The 24,552-nt window shown below is 46.2% G+C and overlaps 1 protein-coding gene across 3 annotated transcripts; it reads right to left on the bottom strand.

Moving 5' to 3' along the window:
• Nucleotides 1-1,100: 1,100 nt before the first annotated feature.
• On the bottom strand, nt 1,101-20,912 carry LOC140903759 (ADP-ribosylation factor 2). 3 transcript variants are annotated; one of them, XM_073325527.2, is made up of 5 exons: nt 20,806-20,912; nt 9,902-10,067; nt 5,987-6,097; nt 4,506-4,630; nt 1,101-2,888 (listed from the first exon to the last, which is right to left on the bottom strand). In XM_073325527.2, exons 2-5 carry the CDS (start codon nt 10,047-10,049, stop codon nt 2,727-2,729), a joined length of 546 nt encoding a protein of 181 aa, XP_073181628.1. In that variant the 5' UTR covers nt 10,050-10,067; nt 20,806-20,912; the 3' UTR covers nt 1,101-2,726. The 3 variants fall into 3 exon arrangements, with proteins under 3 accessions (XP_073181628.1, XP_073181629.1, XP_073181630.1); XM_073325528.2 differs by lacking the exon at nt 20,806-20,912 and adding an exon at nt 20,226-20,556; XM_073325529.2 differs by lacking the exon at nt 20,806-20,912 and adding an exon at nt 18,251-18,418.
• Nucleotides 20,913-24,552: the final 3,640 nt, after the last annotated feature.

The raw sequence follows: 24,552 nt of genomic DNA on the forward strand, positions 1-24,552 counted from the left end.
ATAGCTCATCCAATAGTACCCTCCAAGGGCAAAGAATTTGTGCCTTGAACAAGTTTTAACCTAAGCTGATAGAAATAAGCTGAGGCGGTTTTTCATGTGTGTCCCCCCATCTGTATCCTAGAGTTCAGAGTGGGGAGGGAACCCTGACAGGCACGCATCTGATGAAGTGGGTTTTAGCTCACAAAAGCTTATGCTCAAATAAATTTGTTAGTCTCGAAGGTGCCACAAGTCCTCCTGTTCTTTTTGCTGATACAGACTAAAATGGCTGCCACTCTGAAATCAGTCTCTGCTGTTCTTGACACAGCTTAGTCTCCTGAGGACTGAAAAGCTTTAGTTTAATGGAAGTTTTTGTGCTGAATATAGTGGTATCCAAGCAAAATGTAATGGCTCATCAGACCCAGGAGGTCAGACTAAATGGTGTAATAATGGTCCCTTCTGGCCTTAAGCTCTGTGAAATAGACCAAGCAGTGGTCAGCACAGCATGCAAGCAGGCAGAGTTCTTCGGAGCCCTTCTTGCTGTGTAGCTAGGTCAGCTGGTGAGCCATCTCTACAAAAACCAGCTGTAGCGTATAGCCGCAGAAATGGAAAAAGGAGGCAACAGGGAGCAGAAAGCAGCCCTGGCTGACATGACAGCATATATGCTGTATCCTGACCCCACAAGGCAGTTGTCTCCCCTTTGCCCTACAATACTGAAAATGAAGCTCTCCAAGATGAATCCCAGCTCCTCTGCTGGGCACCGAGGGAGGAATCTTTCAGAAAAAGGCAGCTTCCTCCAGCCCTCCCAAATGCATTTTCTATGGTCTGTCTAGCTCCTTGAGGCACGGTAGCGCAGAGCACAGATGCTCTACTATACATGCACACCACACTTCCAGTCCTGCAGGAACAGAAGAGACCAAAGTTCTAAAATTGTGTTCCCAGAGCAAATCTGGGACAGATTAAAGAATTTTGTACTTACCAGCTCCCTTGAGCATGGTGCGGGGAGAAAGATTCCTTGATCAGTAGATAAGGAACTGCAGGAATGAGATTGGTGTTCTTAGTTTGGACTGTTGACAGGGATGCATGTGTACAAAAGAATATGGCTGCCATCAACCACAAGCCCATTCCTTGTTCCAAGACAGAGTCTCTTTATTACAGTGCACTTCTCAGAGAAGTTACAACATGGTTCAAAAACCAAATCCACATTTGGCTTGTATCTGATTCACACTTCACTTCTTCCCCTGCCCCCCTGTAGTATTTTTATAGATGTACATTTTTGAACATGAATATATGAAACTTTTCTATTAAAAAGACATTTCTGCTTCATTTTCTCAATAGTCCAAGTAGATTTCAAATGGTTAAAAGACTGACAGACATTCTCTCCTTCCACTGGGTCCCCTCCATTTTTTATTATTATTATTTTTTTTTAAAAGAGGCAAAGGAGTAACTGCACATTCTGTTCACTGCAAAGCATTACTATCAATGGAAGAAGAGGGGCACCAGCCTGTTCTTCCACATTGGGACCAAAAGGGATGAGGAGATAGTGGAGACTTCAGGTGAGAATGGCAAATGCAAGTGGCAGAAGAGTACTTTTGACCCACCCAATGACATCAGACAGTGCAGCGTTTGCCAAACCACATATGTTTTGCTGAAACTGGAATGGATTTTTTGAACATGAGAATTGCTTACACAGCACTAGCCAGGCTGCTCCAGTCTAGTCTCCATGCATGTCCCCCAAATCCCCTTTATCATTCGATTCCTTTCTCCCCCTTGACACCAAATTACTGACGTTCACAGACTGATAGGGTTCCTGTAACAGAGATAACCTAAAGTGGTAGTTAGAATTGATAACCGTACAAGACATCGCTATCCGTTCCAAGGGAGCATAGGATGTTTTGTACAAAGCAGGAGTGGGAGCAGTAATCTCAGAAGCCTCGTTTCCAGCCTGCCGATGGAGATTCTAACGGATACCAGTAACTAAGGTCTTTTGTGAAATAAGTCACTTGGCCTGTCCAGACATCTGATCCTTCCTCCCAAGCTGAGCTTCTGCCATCCCACAAGAGAGGAATTAGCTAGAGGGGCTAATATATGACTGGAGCTGGGGAAACCTTGATCCAAAGAAGCCCCACAACCCCCCCAAACAAATTACTTTACAATGAGGTATGTTCTACACAGCAGAGAAAATTACACAGTTCCCACCACAGAACACACTGTCTATGCTACTGTTCAACTGAACCAGAAGAGACATCTCGCTTTACAGAAAGTTGCGTGGGTCAGAGGTTTGAAATACTGAGTAACATGCTGGTATATAGTCCTATGGCAACATTCAGAAAGAGTAAAATTATTCTACTGAAAAATGATGAAGGAAGGAGATCAAACTATACACTGCAACAGACTGCACTGATAACGGGGAAAACACAAAACTCGCATGAGACAACTGCAATGATAACCTGGCGTGTAAAACGGAGTTTTCTTGTCCTTCAGTTGCTGAGGGTCCTTTTTCCAATCATGTCCCATTGAATACCCTAAGTTCTGCTTGCTGGTGTAAAAATGCTATGTTCAAAGCTATGGAAGGTAGTGTTTAAAATAGAATACTATTGGTTTTATTTTACAGCATGTTTAAGGCACAGTGTGAGAAAGCTGCTCCCACTCCCAGACGTGCACACCTGTGTGATCTCTCCCCCTGACACACACACGCACACACACACAGCAGAGGCTGGCTGGTTCTGATGAGATGCTCAGGGAATTGATCACTTCTGATTTTTGAGCTGGTTGGAGAGCCAGTCCAATCCCTCATAAAGCCCGTCTCCGCTGGTGGCACATGTTGCTTGGATGTACCAGTTCCTCTGACGAAGGGAATGCAAGCCAAGTTTGTCGGTGATCTCTGCAGCATTCATAGCATTGGGAAGGTCCTAAAGGGAAGTTCAATCACACAGAATGTTATAACTAAAAATGCTTTGCAGCCACTGAAACACATTAAGATTAAACGTTCAAACTGAAACAAGGCAGGACATTCCAACGCAGGTCTTTAACTAGAGAGCTCTCGGTACACTGTGGAGCTCTGTCAAAACTACCGAATCCTTGCCAGCTAACTGAGACTGTGTGTGAGAGAGAGAGAGAGAGAGAGCGCGCGCGCGCCTCACACACAATCACTGCCTCTCTTCACACATTCACCGTGTCTCTTCACCCCCCCCGTCACTATCTCTCATAGTCACACCCACACCCCCCATGCCCCTCTTTCTACACCCCCCCCACTCCCCTCCCAACACATACTTGTATTATTGTTGTTGTTACCTCTTGATACTTCCTGCAATGCACACACTTTCTCTGTAATGTTATTCTTTCAAAGTGCTGCTATTTTAGTGTTTTGGCTGGTCTGTGCATTTTATCATTTTATTTCTCTTATGCTTAAATTTAATCCTTTGAGTAGTGAGTACTAAAATGCCTATCCTGGCTGGAGTAATTATCCCTATGGTAACTTTTAAAAAAAGTATATATTATATCTAGGATTTTTGTTTCTACTGGCGGGACACATCACCTTGATATTGGTGCACATAACAAAATTCATTCTGCATACGGATGGAAAAAATTAGAGGGAACATAGGTGGGGTCCTGCATCAGTCTGCTATCTAAACCCAACTTACTTCAAGTGTTTTAGGGACACCTGAAAGGTTTAGATGAAAGTGAAGCAACTAACTGAAGTCTGCTACGATGGGGAGATGAGCCTATGCCTGACTATGAATTTCAGTATGAACAGGTCTGACTTGTCATTTGGATTTGCTGTGCCTGCCACACTAATGAACTAATGACCCCTACATTCCTAAGCAGGTAGGCAAAATGGCTGGAAGAACCAGCGGGAATGTCAGGCAAGTATTGTAAGGCTGGCATGGATTACAAGCAAATTTTAACTGAAGAGCTGACTGTAGTTGGAAGAATCTAATCTAGACATTGACAGCAGAGTGGGGCAGAGTGACAACAGATCAGCCTTGCAAGAACAACTGAAATTTTACCAGCTCAGGTATAAATACCGTTTGCCCACCCTCCTCATGAGGATAATTAAGATGCTAAGGATATTTGCTCCACTAAATTAAGATTTACTCTTCCCAGAGCAGCAAAATTTCAAAAAGGCTGAATTACAAGAAGTCCGAAAACATCAATCTCACCTATGCAGGAGTTCTTCCTCCACCCCATCTAATCTCTCCCAGGCAGAGACTGCACCAGGGCTGTGCACTAGCAAGAACTCATAGGGTAGTTCCAGTTTCAGAAGATAAATATTTTCATTCCCCACAGCCAGTTCACTGTCTAGCCTGGAACCTTTTCCTGGTTAGGATCAGAGATTCCAAAGCCAGAAGCAACCATTGTGATCATCTGGTCTGACATCCTGTGTAATACAGGCCCTGGAACTGCTCCACAATAATTCCTTTTGAACTAGAGCAGATCTTGCAGAAGATTTAAAGACTGCCAATGCTGGCAATCACAAGGGCCATCCATGAAGACCTAGAAAAGATAGGGATCAGGAGACACCTCACCTGTTTGTTTACAAACACTAGTAAAACGGCATCCCGGAGCTCGTCTTCTGCCAACATTCTGGTGAGTTCTTCTCTTGCTTCATTCACTCTCTCCCTATCATTGCTGTCCACTACAAAGATTAAGCCTAAGCAGGAGTAAGAGGAGAGATGCAATCAGTGTTCAGTAATAACTAGGTCACATAAGAAGGGCCATACAGAGTCAGACCAATGGTCCATCTAGCCCAGTATCCTCGGACACTGGCCAGATGCTTCAAAGGGAATGAACAGAACATGGCAATTTCAAGTGATCCACCCCAGCTGTCCAGTCCTGGCTTTTGGCAGTTGGGGGTTTAGGGACACCTGGGGCATGGGGTTGTGTCCCTGACTATCTTGGCTATAGTCACTAGTGGGTCTTCCATCACACTTTGACCTAGTTCACAGAGAAGGAAAAAATTAGCTAACATGTCCTTTCAATTACACAGCCAAAGATTATGAATTTTCACCTTGTGCAAGGCTAATTCCTCAAGCCTCCACTCCTGGTAAAACCCAAGTAAAGTTGGAGTATTGATAATGTGTCATCCCAGCCAATCTTATTTTAACCAAAGACCCCAATTTCTGAAAGTGTCAAATTGAAACTGACAATTTCTACTGCAGGCTGCAAGAAAAAGCTAACCCTACTGCCTCTTTATAGGCCTGTTAAAGTAATGCCTACCCTGGGCCATCACTGTCACAAGCAAAGCCACAGCATCATATGATTCTGGGACAGTTTTGTCTGGACAACCAACCAGCTATTTGGGTCTCCCAATGTTTTTAAGGCCTAGTAAGCAGAGGTCGTCTAAAACCATCACTGAACAAACTGCCTGTTTTGTCAGCAGTGCATCTTAGAGTAAGCTAAGAAGTAGAGTCTCTGTGCACAGGACTGTAAAACGTGCCTGGCTCACTGCAGTCCAGCAACTTGCTCTGCAGAGCCAAAACCTAAACTCCAACACTTCCACCTTGGTTTGAGCTTGTTTCCAGAGCGAGGTGCTAAAATTCAGCAGAGGGCATCCAGCATCAACTGGATGTGGATCCTTTTCAAGGCCTCCACGCCCACAATTGCTGCACAAATAAAAGCATTTCTTAAATAGGCCATTTTGGAGGTGTGGGCTGTATCGCAGGAAACCCTTCACTAAATTACCGGGGACTTACACAAAAGGCTCTATCCAGGCTCTGAACTGCCATGTCAGTCACATTGATTTAACTGTGTGTGTGGCAGGTAAGAGTGGTTTCAAAAAGTGCTTTAAAACAGAAACCTTAACTATGGAGACCATAGCAGCCACTCCAGAACTAGGTAAAGAATTAAAGAGTGGCACAGAGGGAGAAGTGAAAGACAAGATATAAGACTGACGTTTGTTGGCTTAGAGAAGCCACGGCCGAGGCCTGAACAGTCACATGCACAAGGCTGACAGCATTTAGCCAAGTGACAGTCACAGTACGTATGCGGTTTAAATACGTGTACTTACCTTGTGTGTTCTGGAAATAGTGTCGCCAGAGGGGTCTGATTTTGTCTTGGCCACCCACATCCCAGACTGTGAAGCTTATGTTTTTGTATTCTACAGTCTCCACATTGAAACCTGCATGGGAAGAAAGTCAGAGAACTTAGGAAGGAAGAATCCCATGCACCGCTACAGACTGAGGACCGGCTGGCTAAGCAGCAGTTCTGCAGAAGAGGACCTGGGAATTACAGTGGATGAGAAGCTGGCTATGAGTCAGCAGTGTGCCCTTGTTGCCAAGAAGGCCAACAGCATATTGGGCTGCATTAGTAGGAGCACTGCCAGCAGATTGAGGGATGTGATTATTCTCCTCTACTCATCACTGGTGAGGCCACATCTGGAGTACAGCATCCAGTTTTGGACCCCCCCGCCCCACTCAGAAGGGATGTGGACAAATTGGAGAGAGTCCAGTAGAGGGCAATGAAAATGTTTAGGGGGCTCGGGCACATGACTTACGAGGAGAAGCTGAAGGAACTGGGCTTGTTTAGTCTGCAGAAGAGAAGAATGAGGGGGGATTTGATAGCAGCCTTCAACTACCCGAAGGGGGGTTCCAAAGAAGATAGAGCTCAGTTGTTCAGTGGTGGCAGATGACAGAACAAGAAGCAATGGTCTCAAGTTGCAGTGGGGGAGGTCTAGGTTGGATATTAGGAAACACTATTTCACTAGGAGGGTGGTGAAGCACTGGAATGGGTTACCTAGGGAGGTGGTGCTGGAATCTCCCTGCTTAGAGGTTTTTAAGGCCCGGTTTGATAAAGCCCTTGCTGGGATGATTTAGTTGGGGTTGGTCCTGCTTTGAGCAGGGGATGGGACTAGATGACCTCCTGAGGTCTCTTCCAATGCTAATAGTCTATGAAATGATCACTTAGATGGTCATAAGTGTGTTTTTGGTGTATTACTTATGAATTTCAAAGTATTTATCAGTTACATTTTCACTGTCACTGCCGGACTTCTGAAATGATTTTTTATTGCTCAACATAATCAACCACCCCAGGGGAAGATTTCCTCTTCAAAAGTACAGTTTTATTAGGACTTTATGAATTTTAACATTAAATTTTTTTTTCCCCAAGCTGTTTGGTATGTTGCTAGAGATAGGGTGTTAGATAGATTTATATAATCCTTATGATTTGTTTATTTCCCCTGTCAAACTGGGTTTAGAATAAGTTATATATTTAAACAAGGAGGAATCTTTCACTGACCTTTAAAACAAAAACCCTGCACTGAGTAAGAGAGTGACTTTTTTAAAAAAAAACATTTTGTTTCGATGGTCTAGGTTAGACGAAGGGAATTGAACACTTATTTGCAATATCTACAGCTTCATCATCTGCCGGTCCCATCAGCAGAGCTGTAACTAAACAGACAAATTACCTGAGTGTATTTAAAGAAAAAAAAAGAAAAAAAAGAAAAAAAACCCATCACCCAGAGAAACCATGGAGGAGTTCATAAGCATGAAGAGCAAATTCCAGCCAGACTCCATAGATGAAAAGTGTGTTTGGTTCATTCATGGAACAATTTTTCCCTTTAGTCTTGTTTTAGAACAAACATTTAATTGACATGATTCAATCATTATGACCAGGCTACACTCCACCCGGCAGAGCTGGAAGGTTGCTGGATACACTGAGAAGGAAGTGTGCAAAACATGTTAATACGAAATTCGTTAATCTGAATCTTGATGGGTGGAGCAATGTGCAGAAGATGGGGTTGTTTCTATAAGATAAACAACTGATACATCAGGAAGTGCCCATATAGCAGATTTAGTAGTGAAAGCTATAACTAACTGTGAACAAAAATTCAAACGTCAAGTGCATAGCTTTGTCATGCTGCAAATGTAGCACAAAGAAATCTAGACAAAGAGAATGAAGGGAACCTGAAACTTATACTAAAAAGGGTGCTGTGCTCATTTGATGCATCTTTTAAAGTTAAGAACAACTCCAGGAATAAAGGAAAACATTTTTGAAATTGAAAAACACTTCCACTTTGCTTCAGCTTCCCTGGAGAGAGGAGGATCTAAACTCATTCTCTTCCAAGATGTATGATGGAATTCAGTGAGTGACTTTTGAGCTATTTATTAAGAACTGGCCTATTCTAATAATTTGTGAAGAAAATGGAGACAAAAAGAGGAAACTATTGCAGCCAAAGTAGTCAACATTGGGCTAAAGAGAAATGCAGAAGATATGCTGAATAGCTTGAAACCTATTTCCATAGCCCGGAACAAACTGCAGAAAGATTGCTACTCTGCTGCTGCTGCTGTTGAAATTTGCAAAGAACTTCAAGAGCCAGTGAAGAAAGACAGAGGCACCAACAGAGTTCAGCAGCAGGCAATAAAGAAGCAGGTGGATCACGCATTTGCTCCACCTCATTTAGATGCCTAGCTGCTGCAGAAGAACCTGCTGCTATGACAGGGGCATCTAATAATCACCTCTGTCATACCAACCATAACAGAGATCAGGGCTAGAGGGGACCATCCAAGCAGTAGGTGTTGGCTGAAGTTTTAAAAAAGTCACACCACTGAACTGGTGGAAGTCACTAGCTAAGCACCTGGAACCAGAGTTTGTTGAAGGGCTAAACCAGCTTCTGACAGCAATTGCCTCTTTTGTAGGCACAGAACGAATTTTTTTTTTTTTTTTATTTAGACTAATTCATTCAAAGTTGAGAAATCAACTGGGAGATGAAAAAACAAGAAAGCTTGTATCTCTTCCAGACTACAAATGAAAATAAGGAGGGGATGAGATCTGATTGTTTTAAATTTTGAAGAACAGCCTAAATAACTTAGGAGATGGTTGTCTCATTTCCAAAACATTTAATGTTGTTTTGTTTAATAAATTGTATATGCTGTTGTGTGTTTAATAAAATTCCAGTTGCCATCCTAATGCTGCTTGACAAAAATCATGAGGAAAGTTAATTATCTAATAAGCAGTATATCATTTACCATTTTCTAACATACTAAAATTGTATAATTAATAAGAAGCTGAAAATAGTAAGCTATATAATTGCTTAAATAAATGTATACAGGGTACCCTCCTACGTAGCAAAAAGATTTACCAAATCTTGCGTAAAGGCTCTATTTAGTTGTACATCAACATGTTTTAATGATTATATAAACCAGTGAGAACGCACCTTTCTTTGAAAAATAAAGGAAGTACAACTGGAAAAGGTGATTAAAATTGATGCTTTCCACTTGGTGATTTAAATTGCCTTGTTTTAAAATCAATCCACCCTGGCCCAAGGTAGGGATGTAAATATTGGTTAAAAAAGTTCACCGGTTAAATGATTACAATTATATCATTTAATTGGTTAACTGATGTCATTCCATGGCAGGCCAGAGTGGGGCAGCAGGGGCTAGGGTCCTGCTGAGACCAGGGCCCCGCCAGGCTGCACACTGTGGCCTGGGTTGCTCTGGCCTGGCTTCTCCGGGCTGTGCCCATGCTCCGTGGCTCCCGCATGGGATAACGGTTAAGGTCCGGTTAACAGTAAGCCTAATGCTTACCAGTTAACCTTTTACATCCCTAGCCCAAGGTTAGGCTCTGTTACAGAATTGGGAACAGAACCCATATCTCCCATTTCCTAATCCCCAGAACCATTAGACCATATTGCCTCTTTGTAAATTTCAGTCCATGCATCCCATTAATCAAACATTTAACAACAGTGTTAGGACAAGAGGTTTTCTGCTCCTTTTAGAATCAGGGATCATTACAGTGAAGATAGAGAAGTGCTTTAACTCTCTACTCTAATACCAGGTTCTTCTGGCCACTCTCAACCCACACTACATGACCTGTTATAAGGCACAACAGTGCTCACAAACTGGTGCGTCAGAAAGTCCTTGTGAATCACTGATTACATTCCCTTACTGCACAAATCTAATGGAGTCTGTATATTAGTAAAACCTACCTATTGTTGGGATGGTGGTCACAATTTCCCCCAGCTTAAGTTTGTAAAGGATGGTGGTTTTTCCTGCTGCATCCAGACCTACCATGAGAATTCGCATTTCTTTCTTCCCAAAGAGGTTTTTAAACAGTTTTTCAAAGACGTTCCCCATTGTAGTTGGTTATGTTCTCTGTTAAGAAAAAAAGATTGATTTAGCACCTCCACATGCCTGTGTTGTGCAGGAGTGAATCTCTGTATAGGTGTCCCATCTAAGGAGAATTCCTGCTTACATGCAATCCCAGAATGATTCTTAATCACCAAATACAGATTCACAGGATTAATGATTGCATCTCTTCTCCACCCCCGCTGTATTAGGAAGAGTGCCTGAGACATAAGCCCTTGTATGAGGCAGGACTTGCTCACAGAATTTGGCAAGAACAGGGCTGATATTGCAGAAATACACATTCCTAAGAAGTGCTAGTCAGAGTACTCATGCAAACACAGCCCGCTATCAAGTGGTACCAGAACACCCCCGATATCAAGGATGGTACAAAAACATTCCCCAAGGAACACAATGACCCCTCCTAAAAGAGAAGGTCAGGATGACAGTACATAGAGATGTTTTGATCGAACATGTACAAGATGATGGGTGAGAACTATCGATGCAAGGAGTCAGTAACTATGTCAAAAGAGCAGTACTAACTTGTTTGTATCAGCGTACAAAAATGTGTCTCTGGCCAGCTGAGGGGGGCAGTGGAAAGTCCTGAGATTCACTACGCTGTGTCCATTGTCACAGGCATACAGGTCTTAGTATCCTCGTAGAGTCTGCCAGGTGCTGCTATTACTGTGCTTCGTCAACAGTAAACCTGGCCAGGTGCCTTCGCTTAAAACCGAGTCTATGGATTTACCAGGCAGTTTAACTGAGCTCTGCTGTCTGCGCGGAGCTGAGACAGCACAAAGAACACACCTGCAGCCAACATCTAACCACACCCGCAATGGGTCTGCTCATTGCCTTATTAGATTGAAAACAGGTGCACAGCACCCTGCCTGTAAAGCAGTGAACAGCCACGTACAGCCACTGTATTCAACTACCATAAGGAGAAAGCTGAGCAAATGCAGGGTTTTAATCACTGGTTGATTTCAACATACAATTTCTGCTCAACCAAGTGAGAGCACATATTATGCGTGTGTGTGTTTAATTCAGAACACTAGAATAAGGGGGAAGATCTAAGGCTCCTTTTGAGTGATCAGCTGAGGCTTGTGCTGCAAAATGTAGGTACGCCTTGGAATTAAACATCTCCCTTCCCCTGCTGCACCACAGAGTATGCTGTGACCCTATTTGCATATGTGTTTTCAGAGAGCTTCCTAAAAAGTTTCAAACTACATTCCTACTCATTGCAATACCGCAAGAGTCAGCTTCAGGAGTCCCAGCGGAGAGAGGATTCCAGGAATCATGCATTTCTCCACTATGTATTCAGACAAGATTAGCAGCTGTCCCAGGCAGTCAGTAGTAACGGACATTTCAGAGTGCTAATCAAACTGATTTTTATTTAAACTAACCCCCCTTGGCAACTCTATGCATAGCAGCTTGGTATGATAGGGAATGAGCATTAATGTTCTAGCCTGAAAGCTGTGATTTCCAGGCCTTCATGGGTAGTGCATGACTAGTATTTCTGAACTCTGGAGACAATGAAAGATCACTCTTTGGGGACTGAGAAAGGATAATGGTGAATGAAACCAAGGCAGAAGACTCAGGGCTTTCTGCAGAGCTAGAATCTGGTGGTTTAGTCTGCCACAAGAGGAGGGTCCTGCAGTATTCAGAGAAATCAAGCATGGCTGGCAGCAGAGGTAAGGCTTAGTAAATGAAAACAGCAAATCTACTGTTTGGGATTCTATTGATTCTGAAGGGAGAGAGGGAGAAAGCAAGGAAAGGGAAAAGCGGTAGATCCTTATCTGGCTTGTAACTTCGCTGCTAGCTCAAACTAAACTAAACCTCATGTTACATTTTGGAGCGTGCATCCCACCCGAGACTGTGGGAGAAACTACAAAATCCACCAGGTACAAATTAAAACTCTGACAAAAACATGACCTGTAGGAGGAAGAGCAGCCAGGGGAAACAGTCAGGCAGGTGGCAATGGGCCTACAGCCTCTCACCATTATCTAGTTTAGCCAGATACAAACTGAAGTTATCACCCAACTGAAACACTGATCATCTCAGCTTGATTCCTAGTAGGTCAAGAGCCCATATCACAAGCAGCCACCAGAACTGGAACCCTGGGCAGGCTCAGCCTAAAATCCAATCAGCAAATGATCAGGCTCATGTAACTCCTCATGATCATTCCCCTCTTGGTATAGGAGGCAGCACAATGCAGGGCAGTTACTGCCAGTGCTGTTCCAGGTTTAGTGCATGGAGAGTTGTTTTATAAAACAAAAGGCTGGTGCCCTCCATAGGAGACTAAAGTCAGCATCCATCTGACGAGTGCAACTGACTACAGTCCAAGAGAAACTGAACAGTAGCACAAGCAGGTGCTGTAGGTGGGACTGTAAGTCTGAGCTCTAGATCTCATGTAAGGGGAAGACAGCAATCCAGTTTATGATGAATCAGAATGAAGACCAAGATGGCTGGAAAACAAGCAGCTATTCAAGCAAGTTAGAATGTTATTAAAAGGGGAAGCCATATTAAGGATGAAAATATAAAATAAACCCATAAAACTAAAGACATTGTTAGAGGCTGTTGTGGCACCTTGACTTTGCAATCATTGCATGCTAGGGGTGCTATTACCAGTACCTACAGCAGTAGAGAGACCATTACCGGATGTGTGTCCATGCTTTACAAAGGAGGTTGCCAAACTCTGCACAAATTCTACTCCTTAGCTGACCTGGAGATGAACTCCTGCCAAAAGAAGGCTGTTTGTTCTCCAGGATGGTTTTGGACCGCCCCTCTTCTTACAAGACTTTCCTCCACTTCTCCAGAAACTTTGTAGGAGCAGCAGAGCTTGATTGTGAGCTATTGGCAGCTTCCATTCTGGTTTGTAGTTCATGGCTTTTGAGTACATCCCAACCCTGGGACTCTGCATTCCCCCTCCACAGCTCATGCTGGGCCCTTACGGGGGAAAAATTCCTCTTCACACAAACAGAAGCTTAGACTATATCTATCAGGCCAAGGACCAATACTCATCTATCCCCAGCAGCTGACTCAACAAGGAAGAGAAGCAGAGACTATCCCTTAGTTTAGAGACTATTTAATACTTTTGAGCAAGTTAGGATGAGCCAAAAAGCATTAAAGTTTTTGATTTTCTACGAAGACACTTTTTGGTGGAACCCATTCTTTAAAAGGAGCACTGAGTTACTATCCTAAATTAAAGGAGTACTTGTGGCACCTTAGAGACTAACCAATTTATTTGAGCATGAGCTTTCGTGAGCTACAGCTCACTTCATCGGATGCATACCGTGGAAACTGCAGCAGACTTTATATACACACAGAGACCATGGAACAATACCTCCTCCCACCCCACTGTCCTGCTGGTAATAGCTTATCTAAAGTGATCATCAAGTTGGGCCATTTCCAGCACAAATCCAGGTTTTCTCACCCTCCACCACCCCCCCCCACAAATTCACTCTCCTGCTGGTGAGTGAATTTGTGTGGGGGGGTGGTGGAGGGTGAGAAAACCTGGATTTGTGCTGGAAATGGCCCAACTTGATGATCACTTTAGATAAGCTATTACCAGCAGGACAGTGGGGTGGGAGGAGGTATTGTTCCATGGTCTCTGTGTGTATATAAAGTCTGCTGCAGTTTCCACGGTATGCATCCGATGAAGTGAGCTGTAGCTCACGAAAGCTCATGCTCAAATAAATTGGTTAGTCTAAGGTGCCACAAGTACTCCTTTTCTTTTTGCGAATACAGACTAACACGGCTGTTACTCTGAAACCTATCCTAAATTAGTAAGACCTCAGACACTGGAGTGCTAATGTTCTGTACCACCAAAATCCCACTGTGAGCTGTGCACAACGTAAGGCGGTTATCTGTCTTTCATAACTGTTGTTCTTAGAGCGGTGTTGCTCGTGGCCATTCCAAGTAGGTGTGTGCGGGCCACATGCCTAGGAGCCAGAAGGTTTTTTCCCCGGTGGTATCTATCAGGTTGGTCCAGGCACCCCCTGGAGTTGCGCCCTCATGGTGCTGCATTTTGGGCCCTGGCAACCCACTGCCTCTTCAGTTGCTTCTTGCTGGCACGGCTCCGACAGTGGGGAGGCAGGTGGGTCTTGGAATGGCTGTGAGCAACACATCTTGAAGAACAACAGTTACCGAAGGTAAGTAACCATCCTTTCTTCAAGTAGGTAACTCTCAAGCAGACCGCAGGAGGAGGGATCGGATTGCAGTGAATCGCTGATTGAAGCACCACCCTGCCGAATGCTGTATAATCCCAGGCTTGTTGAGTGATGGCATAATGTGAGGTGAATGTGTGAATTGACGACCATGTCATGCCTCTGCAAATCTCCTGTATAGGGACATGTGCCAGGAATACAGCTGAGGAGGCCTGCACCCTCGTGGACTGCACTGACAGCACATGGGCTGGTATACAGAATGTTCAAATGCAGAATGTGATCCACAATGAAATTCTCTGCGATGAAACCAAGAGGCCCTTCATCCTGTCTGCTATTACGGTAAAGAGTTGGTTTGATTTACGAAATGGGTTTGTCCTTTTGATATAGAAAGCCAATTCCCATCTGATGTCTAGGGAATGGAGCCTTTGCTCCCGGCTGTTGGCATGTGGCTCAGGGTAGAACACTGGGAGGAAAACGTCCTGGCTTGTTTGAAACTGAAATACGACCTTAGGCAGAAAGGCTGGATGAGGCCACAACTGGGCCTTGTCCTTACAGAACACTCTATATGGAGGTTCAGATGTCAAGGCCTTGAGCTCAGACACCCTCCTGGCTGAAATTATCATGACTAGGAATGCCACATTCCATGAGAGGCAGAGGAGCGAGCATGTTGTTACGGGCTCAAAGAGGGCCTTATTAGCCTGGAAAGCACCAGCTTAAGGTCCCATGCCAGTACTGGATGGTGAACTTGAGTATAACCTATCTAGTCCCTTGAGAAAGCAGCCCACCATCAGACTAGCAAAGACTGATTGACCGCCAACTGCTGGGTGGAATGCAGAGATTGCTGCCAGGTGAACCTTTAAGGACAACGCTGCCAGACCTAGCTTCTTTAAGTACAATAGATAGTCCAAGATGAAGGGTATTGATGCTTGCATCGGAGACGTACCCTTTACGTTGCCCAAATTGAAAATCTCTTCCACTTGGCCAAGTATACCGCTCCAGTGGATGGTTTTCCGGTGCTGAGGAAGACCTCTTGAACGGGTTCTGAGCACGCCAACTCCATGGGGTTTAGCCATGAAGCTTCCATGCCGTAAAGGGGAGAGACTCAAGATTGGGATGCTGGAGTTGGCTGTGGTTCTGAGTGACTAGGTCCAGCACCAGTGGCAGGGTGATCAGAGTGACTACCGACAGTTCTAGGAGTGTTGTATACCAGTGCTGGTAGGGCCAGGCTGGAGTTATCAGTATGATGGACACTCTTTCCCTTCTGACCTTGAGCAGGACCTTGTGAATGAGCAGGAAGTGCGGGAACACACATAACAGGCGGTCCTTCCAGGGAAGGAGAAATGTGTCCGCGATTCAGCCTGGGCTGTGATTCAGGAAGGAGCAAAACTGCTGACACTTCCTGTTGAGTCTCATTGTGAATGGGGAACTCCACACTGTTGAAGATGCTGTTCACAACATCCAGACGAATGGACCATTTGTGGCTGTGGAAGGATCTGCTGAGATGGTCCGCCAGCTCGTTCTGGGATCCCAGAAGGTAAGATGCCTCTAGGTGTATTGAGGGGGCTATGCAGAAGTCAGCTTGAGGACTTCCTGACATAGGGTGGAGCACGCTCCTCTCCTGTCTGTTTATATAAACTATTGCCTTTGTATTGTCTGTCATGACTGATAATACATCTGCCCTCCAGATGGGATTGGAACATTTCACAGGCTAGGCAAAACGCTCTCTGCTCCCTGACATTGATGTGAAGTGAGAGCTCTGCTTGGGACCAGAAGCCTTGAGACCTGAGGGCCCCTAGATGTGATCCCCACCTGAACACTGATGTGTCTATGACTAGAGACATTGAGAGCCGAGGCCTGGAGAAGACACTTCTCCGTATACTGCTTGAGGGTTGAGCCACCACAGAAGAGACTCCGTAACCAGAGGAGGAAGTGAAACTAATCTTGTCCAGGCTGTCTGTTTGGCTGGTAGCCCTCCCCTCAACCCTTTGAAACCCTACACATTTTTGAAATCCCTTACCCAATTGTCCAGCTTGGCAAACACACCTAGCTGCTCTCCACTGTTGTGTGCAACTGCCCAGCCAACCATGCCAGGTACACACTTCAGCCTGGAGTAGACAGAAGATATTGGATCTTCTTGGACCATGGGGAGAAGAACCTCTGCAGGCACAGCTGTTGACCAGCTGTAGAAACGTGGACATCTAGGAGCAGAGTGCAGAAGGGGGTATGACAGGGAGCAGCAGCAATGCCATGTGAAAGTAAAGGAGCTGCAGCAGGCAGACCAGAAGACCACAGAGGCCAACAGTCAATCTGGTGCCAAGATGCAGAACTGTCACTTTTACAAAGAGCTGCCTGCCATACTTGGCGGACTCACCACAACTCTGCACACCACTGTAGATACCTCCAAGGATCCTGAGACACAGACATGCCATAAGGCAGGACCTGTTTGCAACTCTACCTCAGTCCAGTCAGTTGAGCATGGGCAAGCCCAGCGCAGGGGAAGGAACCTCAGGTAAGTATGTGAGTGCATTTCCCATTACAATAATGTATTGATGGTGACCCAAACTTAGCAGGACACCATTATTACCTTTTCACTAATTTACTCATACTGGAAGAGGTAGTGGTACAAAGAGACAGAACTGTTATTTGCTTTTCATTCCTCTGGAGAATTGGAGGGTGGGGTTGGGGGGCGGAAGTCATGAAGAACAGTCTATGTACACAGGGATATCCTGAATGAACCTCAATGAAACTTTCATGGAGGTACTGTGCAATCCTCTGCCAAAGGTTTCTAGGGATGGCAGCCTTATTTCTTCCTCTGCAGTGGGTCACTTTCCCACACCAATTGGAGCAGCACCATTGCAGTAAACAGGTTAGCAGTGTATGGGCCCAGATGGCTTCAGGATGCCAGCAGCAGCTGTGCTCTGGAGCGAGATATGAGCTAAAACCACCACTGCCTGTGGAAAACAGTGCTCATATTCAGTGCATTGCCCTACACTCAATTTCATGCAACCGAGCAATTCTCTCGTTTCCCTCACCCCTAGCGGGCCATAATCACCATGGCTGGCGCTGTGAAGTTCAAATAAGCATGTCTTGTTAAAAACTTCAGAGGAACAATGGGAGGGAGTTCTGAACCTTAACTTTTGCCTTCTGTTGAGACTATATTGACAATGGTACCTGTGTATTTTATCTGCTACTACTGCTGTTGTGACCTTGAGGGGTTCTGCCTCTACACCCACAGAACGCCTGAGCCAGATAAGGAGAAGAAAGAAGAGGACTTGGGATGACATGTTCAGCAAGATACCACAAGCCAGTGCTACATCAGACCATGAACAGAGGGCCTGGAGGCAGTGGTGAGCTGGAGCCAGTTCGCACGAACTGGTTGTTAAAGGGGTGGGCAAACTGTCCTTTCTGTCCCGCCTGAGCTCTTGGCTGGGGAAGCTCCCCTAAGAATTTTTACTCACTCAGCGGCACTCCAGGCCTTTGGTGGCAGGTCCTTTACTTGCTCCGGGCCTTCGGCAGCAGGTCCTTCAGTGCTGCCGGAGACCCAGAGCAAGTGAAGGAACCGGTTCTTCACCTTCTGGCAGCTCATCACTGCCTGGAGGGTGAATACTGCACACTATATGGAGGAGGAAAGGACAGACAGGAGAAAGGCCCAGGAAAAAGAGAGGGAGATGCACCAGGACATAACAGGTCTTCACCAGCAAGCACAGATGTTGCAGACTCTTGTGGACCTACAGGTTCAACAATCCTGAGCTCACCTTCCTTTGCAGTCCATGGAGAACTCCATGTTAGCACCTCACGCCACTCCCCACCCCGCACCATTCTACATGGGATACAGGGCTGCATCTCTACTCCTATCACTCCATGCAGGGGGACAGGCAGGACAACTACAGCTCCACATACAGCAACCGTAGCTCTCCCAGGTCAGTGTATGTGTAGCTAAAATGGACATGAATATTCTTTCCCCTTGTTAAGTTACATGTCTTAGTATCCTTATAGAGTCTGCTATTACTGTGCTTCATCAACAATAAACCTGGCTGAGTGCCTTCGTACCTTAGTGGTCACTGGGCAGTTCACTCAAGGTCTGCTGTGCTAAACGTCTGCGCAGAGCTGGGACAGCACACAGGAAAAACACGCAGCCAAACTTCTGACCACAGTCTTCTTCTGACTTTTGCCTTCCGTTGAGACTATATTTGTTACTGCTGGTAGTTATGGGTAGTTGGGTACCCATAACTACCAGCAGTAACAAAGTTAAAAGAAAAGGAGTACTTGTGGCACCTTAGAAACTAACAAATTTATCTGAGCATAAGCTTTCATGAGCTACAGCATGCATCTGATGAAGTGAGCTGTAGCTCACAAAAGCTTATGCTCAAATAAATTTGTTAGTCTCTAAGGTGCCACAAGTCCTTTTTTTTTTTTTTTTGCAGACACAGACTAACACAGCTGGTACTCTGAAACCTGAAAGTAAGTTAAAACAGACTATTGTGCATACAGCTTCTATACTGCGATAGAGAGATTCACATGTGAAGCTAGCTTCTACGAGAGCAAGTGCTTTGTTAGGGCCACCTTTGCAATACATCAGTCATATGTGTGCTTCTCCCTAGTCTCAACTGGCTACTTTTTGAACCCCCTTTGAACTCCCTTTTTGAACGCCTCAGAATTAAAGTAACTAGTGATGGGAAAGGTTGAGTTAAGTCCATCCCCTAGAGGTAGTGTAGGATTGTTGTTCCTAACATCACAACTCATCAAATTTATGAAACTTGGGTATCCAGGGAATTCCCAAGACCTATGCAAACCTGAAGAGAGGCAGCATTAGAAGAGAAACCAGAGAACACCCAGGGAAGGTTAGGCTTGCTACTGTAGTTTCTCATGTGTCTAAAAAGGTAAAAACAGATTATGTACAGCTGTAATCATAGAATATCAGGGTTGGAAGGGACCCCAGAAGGTCATCTAGTCCAACCCCCTGCTCAAAGCAGGACCAATTCCCAGTTAAATCATCCCAGCCAGGGCTTTGTCAAGGAAGGAGATTCTACCACCTCCCTAGGTAACGCATTCCAGTGTTTCACCACCCTCTTAGTGAAAAAGTTTTTCCTAATATCCAATCTAAACCTCCCCCACTGCAACTTGAGACCATTACTCCTCGTTCTGTCATCTGCTACCATTGAGAACAGTCTAGATCCATCCTCTTTGGAACCCCCTTTCAGGTAGTTGAAAGCAGCTATCAAATCCCCCCTCATTCTTCTCTTCTGCAGGCTAAACATTCCCAGCTCCCTCAGCCTCTCCTCATAACTCATGTGTTCCAGTCCCCTAATCATTTTTGTTGCCCTTCGCTGGACTCTCTCCAATTTATCCACATCCTTCTTGAAGTGTGGGGCCCAAAACTGGACACAGTACTCCAGATGAGGCCTCACCAATGTCGAATAGAGGGGAACGATCACGTCCCTCGATCTGCTCGCTATGCCCCTACTTATACATGTATATGTATGTTAATTATATGTAATGTTAGTACACTGGGCCAAATTAAAAAACTTAAGTTAGCTGGGTTGCAAGGTCAAGCACTCAAAAATTAGGAACTGCCAGATTTCCTGTCAACCATGCAATCTTGATTGCAAGCCATAGCGTCTGCATAATGTTATAGTCTCATTACATGGTTATATAGGTTTCAGAGCAGCAGCCGTGTCAGTCTGTATCCATAAAAAGAAAAGGAGGACTTGTGGCACCTTAGAGCCTAACAAAGGTATTAGAGCACTTATGCGCTAATAAATTTGTTAGTCTCTAAGTTGCTCTAATAAGGCAGCCCATGAAGTGAGCTGCAGCTCACGAAAGCTCATGCTCAAATAAATTGGTTAGTCTCTAAGGTGCCACAAGTCCTCCTGTTCTTTTTACATGGTTATATACTTCACAGACTGGACCTAGAGTGACCGGATGGCCCGATTTTATAGGGACAGTCACGATTTTGGGGTCTTTCTTATATAGGCTCCTATTCCCCCCGCCCCATCCCGATTTTTCACATCTGCGGTCTGGTCACCTGCACCGGCCCCCGCTCTCCTTCCGGGCACAGGAGTAACTTCATGCCAAGCGAGGGGCATGAAGGCTGCACCCAGAAGCGCGAGTCCGGCCGCCGCCTGGCACGAGCCTGGACGTTGGCAGCAGCCACAGCTGCAGTCACTTCGAGCAGAGACGCTGCCGGCGACCAGGGACCGGGGCGAAGGGAACCCGCCGCCAGCCTCGGGAGCCCCGCTCGGCGGGCGGCGACCCCAGGCTGGGCGGGGCGGCGCCCGCGGCGCGCGGACAAACAGGCCTCGCGAGGGACCAGCGGCTCTGGACTGAGCGGCCCGGCGGGCCCGGCGCCCCCTGGACTCGGACCCGGCCGCCCGACGCCCCCGGCCGCCCGACGCCCCCGGCCGCCCGACGCCCCCGGCCGCCCGACGCCCCCGGCCGCCCGACGCCCCCGGCCCGCTGGGCTCGGAGGCCGCCCCGGCCGGGCTGAGTCCCGGCTCCCCGCGCAGGCCGCTCCCGGGCCGGTGAGGCAGGATCCCCTCACGGGGCCGGCCCGCCCGGACACGGCAGCGCCCCACCGGCGGGACCCGGCCCCGCGCCGCGCTTACCCCGCGAGCCCCGGCTCCGTCCGCTCCAGCAACGAAATGGCGACGGCGGGGGGCGGGGCAAGGGGTGGCTAAACCCCGCCTACTTGCTCCCCTCTACCAATAGAAAGTGAGACAGGCAAGGTCAGCCAATCAGAGAAGCGCCAACCGCCAGAGGCGGGGCAGAACCAGCCGGCAGGGGCACAGCCAGTAAGGGAAACGCCGCTACTTCCACGTGACTCTCTTCCGGCTTCACGTTTTTAACCCGTCACCGCGGCGAGCTCGCCGCGATTTATCCAATGGGCACGCAGCAGGGGAGGCGGTACCAACCAATGGCGGCTGCGTTCTGAGCGGATTGGCCAATGCCCGGGGCCGGTGGGCGGGGCCAGGCGCGGGCTGTATTTAAGGGCTCTCCCGGCGCTGCTGCGCTATAATTAGCGCGTCGGGTGGGAGCGCGTGTGTGTGCTGGGGGGCGGGGCTCGTGGCCTGGCCTGTGGCCTGGGCCTGGGCCGGGCCCTGGCAGTGCGGCCGCGGGGCTGAGGCCGTGGGCACCTGGGGAGTCCGCTGCAGGGGGTGGGGCTGTCCCCCCCCTCAGGCCCATGGCTCCTGGGGCGGCTGGAGCCTGCGGTGCCAAGCTGCGTTGTGGTCTGGGCAGGGTGGGTCCCAGCATGAGACAGAGGCACACCCTGACCCCTAGCATAGGCTGCCTCATGCCCAAGGAGCCCAAGCAGTGGCCTACAGAGACTTCCAGCTGCAGGGCAGGATGCTGCGTCGTGCCCGAAGGGCCCCTTCTCCTGAAGGCTGCAGGTCCCGGCTCGCAGTACTGTGCCTTGGGAGGAGCAGCCGATTCAGCCCCGAGATGGAGCCCGGCTGTATTAATGGCCAGGATGCTCAAGCTGGAGTATCCTGTACAATTAACTGTGTGTGTCTGGTTACACTCTAAGCAGCCCAGTCTCTCTTGTTACTCTCATGGAGCCAGAATTCATCCTGTTGAGCTAAGGGATGTTGGGCTCTAAACTGAACGATGGATGTGTCATGTGCTAATGTGCACGACCAAGCTATGTTGGGAAGGTTTGACTGGCTAGCAGCTGTTGATGCCAGGTTGCAGCCCCTATTCCGGCTCCTCCAGAACCTCTTGTTGAGGTTCTGGCTGCACTTTTCCCCACACTTCTTCCTCTTTGGACACCCTATCCGTGGCCCCATGAAGTCGCGAGACCTCCTCGTCGACCTCCTCGTCAACCTCCTCCTGGCTCTGGCCAAAGTCTCCATCTATAATACCAGGAGGAGGATGTTGGATGAGGGGGTGCTGTGCGACTGTGGGGCCTATTTCCTTTCCTCTCTAGTTTCACGCCTCCAGGCAGAGTTCCACTGGGCGGCGTCCGCTGGCTCCCTTGACTGCTTTGAGGAGCAGTGGGCGCTGACCAGGGTTCTCTGCTCTGTGTCCCCGCTCAGTATCCACATTTTGAACCTCTGACCCTCACTCCAATCCCTGTTTTTCATTAGTTGTCACCCGAAATCAGTTGGTCCCTGAGTCCAGTGGTCCCTCCTGCTAGGCTGGGGGAGGGGCCTTCAGCAGTGGGTGGGCTTACGCCCACCCATTTCCCGGGTTTTTCAATACGAGCAGCTGTTGATGGGGAGAGCAAAAAGTATTAACGCTTAACTTTTTAGGATTGTTTAAGCACGAAGTCACAAGGCCTCCTCTCTCTGAAAGGACTTCCCTGTACTGGTTAAAGCAGAAGAGCGTAATTTGTTATGTGATTTTGGGCAAACCACTTAAAGGTGATTTATAAAAGATAAAATGAGGTTCTTTAATCTTTGTATTCTAGTAGTGCATAGGAGTCTGGGTATAGTGCTGGGCGTTGTACAAATATATATATATATATATATATATATATATATATATATATATATATATATATATATATATATATAATGATTAGGAGCAGTTGGGACAGGTTGCCGCTTGCGGGGAGCCACACGGAGCTAGGTAGGGAGCCTGCTGCTGCCGGCCCTGCGCTAACCAGACTATAAACCGGATTTTCTTTGAAGATTAGAAATGCTGTTTATAGAGCTTTCCGGTTGGTACAGGGCTGGCTAAAACAGCTTTTACCGTACTATTATTTCCTGCAATATCTTACATTTTTGATCTTAATGTTAACTGAACCATCCACATGCATAATATAATGTAATTAAGACATGAAAGAGAATTAGCATCCGCAAGCTAATCTGGTTACATTTTTAACTTCTAACAAGATATAGATAAACACAGACAAATACAGTTAGTGTCTATGAATCCTCTAATAATACAGGGCTATATTTCAAGAACTTCAGTCTATTTTACATGACTCTGACAACTATCTACAAGAAATGGCCCTGTTTACCATTTCAATACTTTTCTAACATGTCCTTATGGATTGTTTTCAGTTCAACCAGCCTGCTAGTTGCTTAACCCTCGCTGGCTCAGTGTCACAAAAGCAGAGTCAAATTGTCAAGGTTCCTTCCCCACTCTGAACTCTAGGGTACAGATGTGGGGACCTGCATGAAAGACCCCCTAAGCTTATTCTTACCAGCTTAGGCTAAAAGCTGCCACCACCAAAGTTTTACACAAAGAACAGGGAAAGAGCCCACTTGGAAACGTCTTTCCCCCCCAAATCCCCCCAAGCCCTAAATCCCCTTTCCTGGGGAAGGCTTGATAAAAATCCTCACCAATTTGCATAGGTGAACACAGACCCAAACCCTTGATCTTAAGAACAATGAAAAAGCAATCGGATTCTTAAAAGAAGAATTTTAATTAAAGAAAAAGTAAAAGAATCATCTTTGTAAAATCAGGATGGTAAATACCTTACAGGGTAATCAGATTCAAAACATAGAGAATTCCTCTAGGCAAAACCTTAAGTTACAAAAAGACACAAAAACAGGAATCTACATTCCATTCAGCACAACTTATTTTATCAGCCATTTAAACAAAACAGAATCTAACGCATATCTAACTAGATTGCTTACTAACTCTTTACAGGAGTCCTGACCTGCATTCCTTCTCTGGTCCTGGCAAAAGCATCACACAGACAGACAGAACCTTTGTTTCCCCCCCTCCAGCTTTGAAAGTATCTTGTCGTCTCATTGGTCATTTTGGTCAGATGCCAGCGAGGTTATCTTAGCTTCTTAACCCTTTACAGGTAAAAGGGTTTTTCCTCTGGCCAGGAGGGAATTAATGGTGTTTACCCTTCCCTTTATATTTATGACACAAATATAGTAAAAATCTAAAATAAATCAAACTGTACAATAGAATCTCTATGGCTAGAAATTCCATGCTTGAATAAAAAGAGCGGAGCAGTAGGAATATAGTACTGGCCACCTGACTAGGATGAGTTTGATTGTGAAATGCTGACAGAGATTAGAGAGGCAACCGAAATAGAATACCCAATAATAATGGGGGATTTCAACTATTCCCATGTTGACTGGGTACATGTCACCTCAGAAAGGAATGCAGAGATAAAATTTCTAGACACCATTTATGACTGTAGGATAAATACAAAATTAAAGAGGTAGAGTTACCTTAAGGTTAAGGAAGAATATCTGTTGTAAAGAAAGACTGACTAGGAAGTAAAAGGAAGGCCTTGAAAATAATAGAATCATATTTTTCCTCTGGAGTGATTTTTTTCTTTTAATACTCATCTAATCATTTTACAAGGGAACCAAAGCTGGTCTTGATGGCTGCTAAATGCCAGGATTTCTTCCCCACCCTCCCCAATTTTTTTTTAAGATCAGTAT

The sequence above is a fragment of the Lepidochelys kempii genome, chromosome 27 (assembly GCF_965140285.1).
Source record: "Lepidochelys kempii isolate rLepKem1 chromosome 27, rLepKem1.hap1, whole genome shotgun sequence".
Lineage (NCBI taxonomy): Eukaryota > Metazoa > Chordata > Testudines > Cheloniidae > Lepidochelys > Lepidochelys kempii.

Excerpts from the sequence above, each read along its gene's own strand:
- LOC140903759 (XM_073325527.2), bottom strand. The coding sequence starts at position 10,049 with ATGGGGAACGTCTTTGAAAAACTGTTTAAAAACCTCTTTGGGAAGAAA. Across the intron at positions 6,098-9,901 it reads GACCACCATCCCAACAATAG|GTTTCAATGTGGAGACTGTA; the intron begins GTAGGTTTTACT and ends CTTCCCATGCAG. Across the intron at positions 2,889-4,505 it reads TAGTGTTTGTAAACAAACAG|GACCTTCCCAATGCTATGAA; the intron begins GTGAGGTGTCTC and ends ACTTCCCTTTAG.